Raw genomic sequence first — 12631 nt, forward strand, 5'->3', positions numbered from 1 at the left:
GTCGATTTTCACTAATGAGATGAAGGGAATTTGTTACCACCATTACATTTTTTCCCTGAGTCAATGGAGCGAAGTAAAATTTCACTCTTTTTTTTTTTTTTTTTTGACAGTATCTTGCTCTGTTGCCCAGGTTGAAATGCAGTTGACACAATCACAGCTCACTGCAGTCTCAACCTCCTAGGCTCAAGTGATCCTCCCACCTCACCTTCTCAAGTAGCTTGGACCATAGCCACAGAAGCAGAATTTCTCAAAAGAGGAGGAAGAGGTAGTGATTAAAAAAAGAAAAAAGAGACAAAGAAGTAGTGATAAAAGCAAATGATGTTAATGCTAACATTTAATTCAAAGTTTTTTAACCAATCTACAAAAAAACTAAACATTATAACAATAGGGAATTCCTCTACAAATGCTTCAAATTTTGTGAGGATAAATTATCTGTCAAGAAGAGAACAAATTCTGGAGCTAGACTGGCTGGGATTTGATCCTGGCTCCACCTGCATGATCTCAGGCAAGTTACCTAACTGCTCCATGTCTGAGTTGTCTCACCTGTAAAATGGTGGTGCAAATGGCATATACTTTAAAGAGGTATTATGAGAAATAAGTAAGCTAAAACAGACAAAGCACTTAGAAGAGTATTTTTTACAAAGTATAAGCTAAAGTAAATGTAAACTAAATCGAGGGACTTTGTAGTCCTCAAAAGCATTAATATTTTATATGAACAAAACAGTCTTTTTGAGAAATAAAAGTCAAAGCAGTAGAAATATACTGTAAATGACTTCTCATTTCCTTTACAGCAAATGAGATGACTGCATCAAGCTTTGGCCTCTACAAGCTAATGATGAAGAATTTCAAATCTGAAGAAGTAGAAACTTAGTAAATTGCTCCACTTTTCAAAAGGTAATCTAATGGCTTACTTTAAGTGCTACATATTTCTAGAACATATTCTGTATTTAGATATGTTAACAAAAGGCTTTTTCAAAATATCACGAAAGACTATGAGTCAAAGAGTAGCAGCAAATGACTGCATTAAAATGTTTTATGTCTATAAATTTATGTGATGTATATATATAAAGGAAAGGTTCCTAATTTTCCAACAACGTTTCTCAGAAATCTCACCAGTAGGGCTTTAATTACAAATTAATCTGGGGATTAGTATCAGTGGACAAAGGTGCCAAGTATTGACACTGGAAACAAGGAGTTCTGGGAACTGGCTAGAAAATGTTATCAACTATACAACAGGGCTTGCATTACACAGAAGAGCATTCATTAACTGAAACCTGTTACATAATGAAGATATAGTCAGGAATCGAAAAAAACTCAGGCCCAGAGAACAGTGAAATTTCAGCAAAGAAGAATAGAGACTTTCTAATGGTAAATGTAGTCAGGTACAAAATAGGATATATAGAAGAGGAGGCTGGAAGAAGCATTTTGAAGTCACCACGTCAAAACAAAGCATATATATGCAATTATGCATCATTTAATGATGGGGATACGTCTGAGAAATGTGTTGTTAGGTGATTTCATCATTGTGCAAACATCATAGAGTACTTACACAAACCTAGGTGGTGTAGCCTACTACACCCCTAGGCTATGGGGTATGGCCTATTGCTACTAGGCTACAAACCTGGACAGCATGTTACTTTACAGAATACTACAGGCAATTGTAATACCATGTCAAGTATTTGTGTATCTAAACATAGAAAAGGTATGTATACACACACACACACACACACGCACATATATGCGCATGACTGCATTTATACAAAATTTCTTCCCATCACATTAGCCCATGAGAATTAGCCACTCTAATTATGCTTGACAGTTATCAAAATCAATTATAACATATAACAATCACCCTGGAAAAATGTGGGTAGATGCTGAATTAAAATATTTAACATATCTTTAAAAAGTTGCTTCATCTATTAATATTTATCCTATTTTTCACCACTTTTTGATATATTTTTGGTCTGTTATTTTGACATGGCTCATAACTAGATTTAACCTTCTTGTTAAATGTGTCTAACAAGAAAGCTACTGCTCCTCAACCTTGATCAACAGAAGTCAAAAGTTGTATGCTCATAAAAGACAAAAACCTAACTCCATTTGCTTAACATGTGGAGTACAGGGAAAAACTGCAATACCTGACATTGAGCTGTCCATGCTCTTCATCCATCTCAGAAGAAGCTGCAGTCAAACGGTGAATGACAGACCGGGGGCTGAACTCACTGTGGCTTACAGCCAGGAAGACGTCTTCTTCAATCCAAGTGAGAAGGCCTAGTTTCAGCGGGTTTACATCTTGATTTTCATTATTCTCAAACTGAATTCTATTGTAAATATTGAAGAATATCCAAGACATGAATAAAACTTAAAAACCACTGAGACGTTCCTGGATGAAGGAAGACTGAAGCATCTTGTATACAGTCCACTCCTAATTATCTGGAGGGACAAAACCTGAGATACTACCAAATACTAGAAAATCTAAAATTAATCTTTGTCCGGCTTAAGAATACGTTTTTATATTTTCCCTAAATTTCTCATACCCTGAAATCTTTAAATTTGAAGAGAACACTTGAGGAATCTGACTACACAAGAAAATTACCAGCCCTAGTCCCTACACTAATGAACCCCAGAGCTTTTCCACTGCCATGACTTACCAGCATTCAAACCAGGCTCTGGCAGGTATGTGACTTGCAGTAGAATGGGTCCTTTCCTAAGCACCTCACATTAAACTGACTGACTAGCTTGAGAGATGGTCTCCATGTCTCTAATGCATTCTTTGGTAGCATTTATACACCTGACCAGCGCACTGTTCTTGTCACCTCACGTAGGAACCGACAATGGCTACTTCCTGCCTTTTAGATCAGGTGGCAAATCCGCAGCTCTCACTGAAGAAGTTGGTCACTAGCCTGATCTTCCTCCTCAAACATCTCTCCCCGGACTCAGGCTCTCCATTGCATTCACATAGAGTATCCCATGGAGGATCAGTCCCACCTCTGGTTTTCACTGACACTTTCTTCCCCACCAGACCCAATGTTCCCAATTCTTTGCCAACCCCAAACCTATCCCTTCCCCAAGATCACGATGAGTATTCAGGTCTTCTGTGAAATCTCAGACGAATTGGCATTATCCCCATCAATTTTTTTTAAATGAAACTATATTCTAAACTGCCTCATACTTTCTAATTTGTCCTCTATCTCTACTCTAGTGGTTTCAAGTCTGTGAAGTGAAATAATGCATGTAAATGCTCTTTAAAAACTACTAAGCATTATACAGGCAGCCTCAAAATCATACAGAGGTTGAACACTTCTGCTGTATTTATTAAATATATCACATATATTTAAGAAACATTATTTATTAAATTCTGTTATTTGTTGTACTCAGTTAATTATTTCTATTAATCTAACAATAAATGTTCCCTGGAGGCAGAGTAGTTTAATAACGAAGAACATGGACTTATCAAACAGAATAGAATCAAACCCTAAATTCTCTAGTTACCAGGTCCATGACCTTGGGTAAGTTACCTAACCTCTACACTTTGTTTTTTTAATCTGTAAGTACTCAATAAGTGGTACTTTTTAAAAAAGTTCTCTCACAGATGTGGCATTGTAATTTGGTTTCTAGGTCATTTTGCAAATGCCTATAGTGTACCTGAGGTATTCAATTATGTCCAATTGTTTACAATACTGTTTCAATGGAAGAATGCATTCTGATTTCCATCCCGGGAGCCTCAAAGCACAGCACCCAGAAGTTCTAGATTCTGGGATGGAGCAAAGACAAAGGCTGCATTAGGTCATCCATGTTAACAACCCATACATCCCCATTTATGTAAGAGAATGCGGCTCCGCCTTATCATTGTCATCTCCATCTTTCCCACATGATTCTTCCTGGAGAACCAAGCACTATTGGGAGTAGGTCCTAGGATGGCTTATGACTCATGCTCTCCTGCTACCTATCAAATTATATGGCATTCAGACAAACTACATGACTGGCTTCTCCAATCAGATCCGAAAGTCAGGGCCTGGGTGTTGTATTTATTTCTTGTTCCACTCAGCAACAGGCATAGAACTGTTATCAGATGGCTGAATTTAGGACTGCATGCTGGCTGATTTTGTTCCCAGAAGCCCAAGATAATTAAGAACCTACTTGTATCTCTTTTCCAAATGAGGAGTTCTAAGGCAAACTTTAAATCCACTTCCACCCACAGCTCCCAGTTTCACTGTAGGGTCAGCACTTGGACAATCACCTGGAAAACAAAAATGCAAATACTATCATCGTAAATTGTAAGATTTCACCTAACACTAAGGGGATGGTGTCTGCAATTAACGAGTTCTAGAAGGCAAACAGCAATCTAGAAAATAATCACATCTCAACCTCCTTAAAATCTCTGCTTTCCCCTTAAGAACACATCAGTCAATCTTCCCTGATAAAGGCCACATCTCAGCAAGACCAGGTGAAGGGGCTACCCTCTCAGCCCAGTGCTGTGGACAATTTCCTCCACTGTCTTCAACCACCTCTCAATATCCTCAAATTCTCCAAAGTCCTAAGCACCTGCTCAAAAGACATTTTCTTTCTATTCTTCATCCAGTTTATTCACTGCACAGCAGCCAATGCAAGCCTTTAAAAAATTCAGCCAGAACACTGCATTCCTCTGTTCTAAGCCCTCTGGTGGCTCCTATCTCACTCGGAGTAAAAGCCGAAAGGCCCTACAAGAGCAGATTCCCATCACCACTCTGAACTCACCCACCACCTTCCCCTCCTTTGCTCTGCTGCAGCCACCCTGGCCTCCCGGCTATTTCCTAAACACAACCGGCACTTCGGTGGTTGCTTTTTACTCTGCTTGGAATGCTCTTTCTTTTTTCTTCTTCACCTTCAAGCATAGAATGCTTGGGACGCTCTTACCCCAGATGTCTGCATGGCTCCCACTGTGATTCTCACCAGGTCTCTGCTTCAATGTCACCTTCACAGAGAGGCCTTTGGGATCACACTAAATAGGAAAGCCACCTTCCCCCTGTAAACCCTTATCCTTAAGCTCTCCCTAGCCCTTATTTTGCTTAATTTTTCTCCACAGCACTTGCCATCTGACAGATCATATTTAATTGATATCTTTTGTCTACACCTAGAACAAGTTGTAGACAAAGTACAACTAGTTTTCTAGTACAACGAGCCAAGTACTAGAAAAAAGCCTGGCATATAATAAACAATCAAGAAGCAATGAGGGGGAAAAAGGAGTGATACTCAGGATGCATCAAACACCATCTTTGAAAACTTTGGCAACGAACTTGTCTCCACACCACTCAAATGTCTACCACTTGACTCCAAGTTCTTAATTTCCCTTCCATTTGGGCACTGAGCCCTGACCTGTTCCAGTCCAAGATCTCTTTTTCCAGATTCTCTTATATCCAAACTCTCCCCAGTGGGCTCTTTAACTTCTCAGGGTTTTTAGTTCATGGATTTGTTATGATCTTTCTCTTCTTTCCATTTCTATGAACACTGCTCTGGCTCAAGCTCTCGCTAGCTCCTGCCTGGACACTTGACAACAGCTTCTCCTAACTAGAATCTCTGCCTCCAGGTGCCCCTGACCTATGGCCAACCCCACATATTGATGCCAAACAAACTTTCAAAAGTGGAGCTCTCAACCTGTCCTATCTCATCACAGGCAGTTTTCTCTCAAGTAAAATGAATGCAGGGTGGTACAGGGTTTCATTCTGAGGAGATAAAAATGTCCTAAAATTGATCGTGGTGATGGCTGTACAACTCTGTGAATATACATATATATACATATACATATGTATATATATTCATACACACACATATAAACCATTGAATTGTACACTTTAAATACATGAATGATATAAAGCTATTTTTTAAGTGAATGCAGAACAAAACATACCATACATCATAAAGTGACATATAAACTCATTAGCATCATACAGTTAAGTCCCACAAAAGCTTACACCTGATTCTTTTTGCCTTGACAATGAACATATTGGCACTTTTTTTTAAAGCTATTTTGAAAAGTTTAAGGAGGACTGTAACAGCATTTTACACACTGAAACTATAATCAGAGAAACTGGTGATACATCGAGATAGGATCCATGTACACAGTGGGCTGCTGACTTAACAGAAAAGCTGATATGAAAGTAAGGACTTCCCATTTAAATTAATTAATTTTGATTATTCTCTCTTGGCAACTATCTAGGCTTTTTCTGAGAATTCAAAAGATATTTGAAAACAAGGCTACCACTGCCATATGCCAGCAGAATTTATGACATAACCACAGAACTCACAAGTAAAAACAAATTTCAGATTCTCCAGCACATCAGGAAAGTAATGAAGAACTGACAGCAATGGGGCTGTGGCAGGACAAGTGGATTAGGAGCTAGAACACCTGTGTTGAGGTCCTTGTCCATTCTTGTTCAAACAAATTACAAAACCTCTGACACTGTGTTCCCTCATCTACAAAAGAGGAAAACCCCATCTCTGACACAGCTCCTAGGAGGGATGAGATCAACTGAAAATATGTGTAAAGGCTATGATAAGAGTAAAACATGTTAACAATGTATAACATACTATGTTATTTCCAGAGTTCAATGTTATTCTTAAATAACTGACTCTTCAAGTCAGTAAGGGAAAAGGAATGGCTCGTACAAACCAGTATAGGATTAAAAAAAACAAACACAAAAAACCCAAGCCAATTAAATATCATAATGATAATGATATCAACTGCAGACTTAAAAATTTTGAGAAACACTAGACCTATGGCAACACCAAACTATAATTCGCTTTTATGTAGGAGTAGAAGGGACTTGATTCAGAACATCTTGGTAAAAGTTTTATAACATACCACATTTATAAACAGAAATCTGGTTACTGGCATCTAGAACAGCAAGGTCATTACTCTTTTGAGGGTGTGCAAAGAATGTGACTTGATTCACAGGGTGTGGGAACAGCAGTTGGTAGGTGCACATGGGAGGCGGAACCACAGTCTGCCGGAAGACTGTCACCAACACCCTGTCTGCAGTGAAAAAGAAAGAAGAGGATTAGACCTAGGGATATTCAATTTGTAAGATAAGCCATCTGAACATCACAGTATATCTAAACAATAATGGCAATTCACAAAAAAATAACTTTCAATGTTTTTCTCAGGAACAAGTTTAAAAACAGTGTGGGATGGGGAAATGTCATGGGTTCTGTCCATAATTGGCTATTGTCACCTCTAGGCCTAGGGGAGTCCATCTCAGAACCTGGAGTTTCAGGTGCCAGGGACTAAGGCAAAAAGGCCAAGAGGTCAGACCTCTAGCTTTAAACCTGGGCCTGCAACCAAGCCACACTAAACCAAGGGAATTAATACTTTCAAAATCCTTAAAGCACTTTCCTATGTGTGGATTTGGTAATAACGCAGATCTGATTAAGTTCTCTATATAGAATACATGACTATAAAATCAGTATTATGTAGAATATTACACAGAATATGAATTAATATACCACCTCACATTACAATCTTAGAAGCCAGTGCTCCCTTTCATATCAGCAATGAAACTATTCATTAAGGTGACTACTTCACTCCTCAGTCTTGCCCTCCCCACCCCACCCCCTAAAAAAACCTTCTACCTCATTATAAAATATCAACCCAATCTTCATATTAGGCAAACGTTTATGCATGAACTGAACATACTGGAGAGGTATATATCAGCAAGCATTTGTATCAGGAAACAAAGCAACACAAGTGGGGTGGTACAAGGATCAATTATAAATCTGTGTCAGGGCAAACAGATAAAGCTAACACACCCAATCCCACAAGACTGTACTGTTGTCGTCCTCTCTACCTAGAGTCAAAGTTTTCAGTGTCTTCAAAGGCCAGGCAAGTAAACATGTGAAGGCCACAGATGCAGTATAACAGGAAACTGGTGGGGGGAGGGGGGACAATGGTTCTCAGGAGAGAATATACCCCACCTTATATCCCATTCAATAAAAAAACAAGTAACCCAAACAGCCAAAACAAATAAAGATTCCCCACTGTTCCAGTCAAACCACCACATCTGCAGGCCCTAGGCTCAGGACCCCTTGCAGGCTCATGGACACACTTCCCAGGAGCTTACTTCCATCAATGACAGCCACATTGGACAAGTCACTTGAATTATCTCCCACGCTCCGGTCAGTCGTCCAGTGCCAATCATAGGCGAGGTAATGCCAGCCCTGACAGAGAACATGCAGCCGGTATGGCGTCACAGGGTCCCACATCAGAGACACAATCTTGCTCTTCCCACAAGTGCTGAAGGATAAACTTTGCTTGAGATACCAGTGATAGTTTCCAACAGTCCAGAGCTGAACTGCAAGGGAAAATGAAAAGAAGGCCGTTAGAGGCTGGGAAGCAGACTTCATCCCATTTGCCAGAGGGGTTCAAGGGCAATCTTTTCTTTTTCAAAGGACCCTTCTTGCTCAGCCTCGTCTCTAAAATAAGAACAATAATAATTGCCAAAAAATAGCTTTCCATGCAGATAAAATATCAAGAATCAATAAGGTCAGAAATACATGTTTATTTTCTTGTTTTTCTATTTTTAACTTTTATTCATATGTTTATTTTCGTTTTTTGGTTTGTTTTTTTTTATTGACACAGAGTCTTGCTCTGCCGGCCAGGCTGGAGTGCAGTGGCGCAATCTCGGCTCACTGCAAGCTCCACCTCCCGGGTTCATGCCATTCTCCTGCCTCAGCCTCTCGAGTAGCTAGGACTACAGGCACCCACCACCACGCCCGGCTAATTTTTTTTTTTTTGTATTTTTAGTAGAAACATGGTTTCACTGTGTTAGCCAGGATGGTCTCGATCTCCTGACCTTGTGATCCGCCTGCCTCGGCCTCCCAAAGTGCTGAGATTACAGGCCTGAGCCACCGCGCCTGGCCCACATGTTTATTTTCAACTTTACTTCCAAACTTTATGATCACAGTGGAAGGCTACTAGGACAAAGCATTCTTTTAGTGGGTTTTCTCATGAAGATTTAGGAAGAAGATAACTTGGCAATTAGATTAAAAGTATTAAAACACTTAATCCAAGATCTAGACTAGCATCATTGTGTTGTATTGGGCTTAAGATGCTTATTTTCTTTCAGGTGCTTTGCAAGCACTTATGTTCAAGGCTATCTGGGTATTAACCCTGATTCAGCTGTCCAAAGAAGATAAGCATGAAATTATCCTTCCAACATCTATTAAGCAAGCAAAACTTAATCATGCCAAAACCAACCTTTACTAAACAGATGACATATAAATTAAGACCTTAGTTATATTAGGAATTATAGTTATATTAAGAAATATTATTTATATTAAGGATTTTCTCAATCTCCTTGCTCACTAATGCTTAACTTAGTGATCACAGCAAACATAACCTAGTCTCAAACCGCATTATTACAACACTTTGAAGTCAGACCACATGCTGATGTTCTGTGAGCACAGATGTTGTGGCTGTTCTTGTGCAATGTGTGTGTGTGTGTGTGTGTGTGTGTGTATATATATATATACGTATATATATATACGTATATATATATACGTATATATATATACGTATATATATATATACACACATATATATATATACATATACATGTTTTTGAGATGGAGTCTCACTCTGTCACCCAGGCTGGAGTGCATTGGCTCAATCTCAGCTCACGGCAACCTCTGCCTCCCAGTTCAAGCGATTCCCTTGTCTCAGCCTCCCGAGTAGCTAGGACTACAGGCGCGCACCACCACACCGGACTAATTTTTGCATTTTTAGTAGAGACGGGGTTTCATCCTGTGCAATATTTTTATGCTCAGCATATCACAGTGCCATCCCTTGACACACTGGTTAATCTGTGGTTCTCAACTGTGGCTGTTTAAAATCACTTGGGAGCTTTTGGTTTTTAATTAAATACTTACGTATAATCTCCATTCCAACACACTGAACTGAACTCTTGAGATGAAGCCTGAATATCATTTTTTTTCTAAAGGTGTGGCCAGGGTTAAGAATTATTGTGTTAAATGAATAACGAGTTTCTTAACATTGCAGTTAAAAGGGTTCTACTGAGGCCGGGCACGGTGGCTCACGCCTGTAATCCCAGCACTTTGGGAGGCCGAGACGGGCAGATCACGAGGTGAGGAGATCAAGACCATCCTGGCTAACGCAGTGAAACCCTGCCTCTACCAAAAATACAAAAAATTCACCAGGCGTGGTGGCGGGCGCCTGTAGACCCAGCTACTCGGGAAGCTGAGGCAGGAAAATGGCATGAACCCGGGAGGCAGAGCTTGCAGTGACCAAGATCGGGCCACTGCACTCCAGCCTGGGGGACAGAGAGAGACTCCGTCTCAAAAAAAAAAAAAAGAGGGTTCTACTGATTAAAGAGTTTGAAAGCTACTTAGAAAATAATCAAGTAAAAAGATTTATGAACAAAAATGTACGATGCATTGCTGTTTACAATAATGAGAAATGACAAAACTGTAAATGTCTAACAGCATGAGATTTAATGAACGAGAATAAACGAGTATTATACAGCAATTTAAAATGATGCAGATGTATCACACCTACACTTTTTTTTGTTTTGTTTTGAGACAGTCTCACTCTGTTGCCAAGGCTGGAGTGCAGTGGCACGATCTCCATTCACTGCAAGCTCCGCCTCCTCCGGGTTCACACCATTCTCCTGCCTCAGCCTCCTGTGTAGCTGGGACTACAGGCGCCTGCCACCACGCCCAGCTAATTTTTTGTATTTTTAGTAGAGACGGGGTTACACCGTGTTAGCCAGGATGGTCTCGATCTCCTGACCTCGTGATCCACCCACCTCGGCCTCCCAAAGTGCTGGGCCACCAAAGTGCATGAGCCACCGCACCTGGCCCATACCTACTACACTTTTAACAAAAACAAGATGATAGCTATACTGAGATATATACATGAAAAACCTAGAAGACAAGAAAATTTGAATAGTGATTATTACGAAGTGGTAGAACTATGAGATTTTTTTCTCATCTTATTTTCTAACATTTTCAAGTATTATTTAATACTTAAAACCACACACTTATACATTTTAAAAGCTATAAAAATATTCTTACTTTTACACTTAATCTAAATCTTCTTTCACGTCCACAGAATTCCTTTGGTTAGTGTTTTTTCTGTGGTAATACCATGCACTAGGGAAAGCACGTGATGACTTACAACAGTTAATTTTATTGTGTCAAGTTGGCTAGGCTATGGCACCCAGCTATCTGCTGAAACTCCAGATGTTGCTGTGAAGGTATTCTGTAGATGTGATTAATATTTATAATCGGCTGACTGTAAGGAAAGCAGATTATTCTCCATAATGTGGGAAGGTCCCATTCATTCAGCTGAAGACCTTAAAAGCAAAAACTGAGGCTTCACAGAAAAGAAGAAATTCTGCCTTAAGGCTGTAACAGAAATCCTCCCTAAGTTTCCAGCCTGCCCTACAGATTTCATACTCAAGACAGCAACATCAATTCTTACCTGAATTTCCAGCCTGCCAATCTGCCCCACAAATTTCAAACTTGCCATCCCCTACATTAGCTAATCTTTTAAAGTAAATCTATCCACACTCTATTACTCTCTCTCCCTCCCGCCCCACCCTATTCCCTCTCTTACCGTCTCTCTATGTAAGTACAGCTGACCCTTGAACAACACAGGCTTGAACTGCACAGGTCCATTTATATTCGTATTTTTTTCAATGAATACAGTCGGCCCTTCATATTGTGGATTCTACACCCGCAACCAAAAGCACATCAAAAATATGGTACTTGAGGAATGCAAAACCCAAGTATACAAAAGGCTGACTTTTCATATCTGAGTGTTCTGCAGGGTTGACTGCAGGACTTGACCATGTGTGGATTTTGGCATCCACGGGCAATCCTAGAACTAATCCCCCGAGAATACTGAGGGACGAATTATATATATGTATTATTTCTGTTTCTCTAGAGAACCCCAACCAATACATGACTGAAATCCACAATCAATCAAAACCTAACCACCCCCATCTCCACCTACCCACTTCAGCATCTTTGATTCTACTAAGGGACTAAGTAGAAGGGATGAAGGAAATCCCATACCTGTCTACTTTCAACTACGTTTTATGGGGCAGAAGGCTGGGGTACTACAGCTGTCTTACCACAGGTTTTCGGAATGGAGCTTTCTTCTCGCTGAAGGTCTTCCAGCCAAACTGCAAGCACAGAGGAATCTGCATTCCAGAGCAAGTCATTTACCTAGAAGGGAAAAAACATCTGTCACTGGCTTTCAGTTATGGATTTACTTTCAAATCTTTATAATAGCTGTATTTCCTCTCTCAAATCAAATAATCCCACTACCTGAGCTCATCCCTAGCTGTAAATCACTAACCTACAGAGGCATTAAACAAATCTGTAAAATATGTCATTATTATGTAGAGGACTTAAAAAAAAGAAATACATTATGCTTAAAGATTAAAAGAGACTTAAGAAACTTAACCAAATACAAGGTAACATTTTTAGACAATCAGAGAAACTGGAATATGGACTGGGTGTTAGACAACACAGAGATAAGATGTAATAATGGAATTATCGTTATGTAAAGAAAAATGTCCTTAACTGTTATAAATAAATATTGAAAATATGATTTCTAGAATTAAAACTC

General features: G+C 39.5%; 1 protein-coding gene across 2 annotated transcripts in view; it reads right to left on the bottom strand.

Annotated features, from left to right (window-relative positions):
* Positions 1-12631, bottom strand: part of ELP1 (elongator acetyltransferase complex subunit 1) — a 69044-nt gene that overhangs the window by 38694 nt on the left and 17719 nt on the right. For both annotated transcript variants that reach the window (XM_019033558.4, XM_055350921.2), the window contains exons 10-14: positions 12132-12225; positions 8097-8327; positions 6842-7012; positions 4141-4240; positions 2139-2321 (exon numbers count right to left, since the gene is read on the bottom strand). In XM_019033558.4, coding sequence (XP_018889103.4) covers positions 2139-2321; positions 4141-4240; positions 6842-7012; positions 8097-8327; positions 12132-12225 — 779 coding nt within the window. The remainder of the gene's footprint in view (positions 1-2138; positions 2322-4140; positions 4241-6841; positions 7013-8096; positions 8328-12131; positions 12226-12631) is intronic.

The sequence above is a fragment of the Gorilla gorilla genome, chromosome 13 (genome assembly GCF_029281585.2).
Source record: "Gorilla gorilla gorilla isolate KB3781 chromosome 13, NHGRI_mGorGor1-v2.1_pri, whole genome shotgun sequence".
Classification (NCBI taxonomy): domain Eukaryota; kingdom Metazoa; phylum Chordata; class Mammalia; order Primates; family Hominidae; genus Gorilla; species Gorilla gorilla.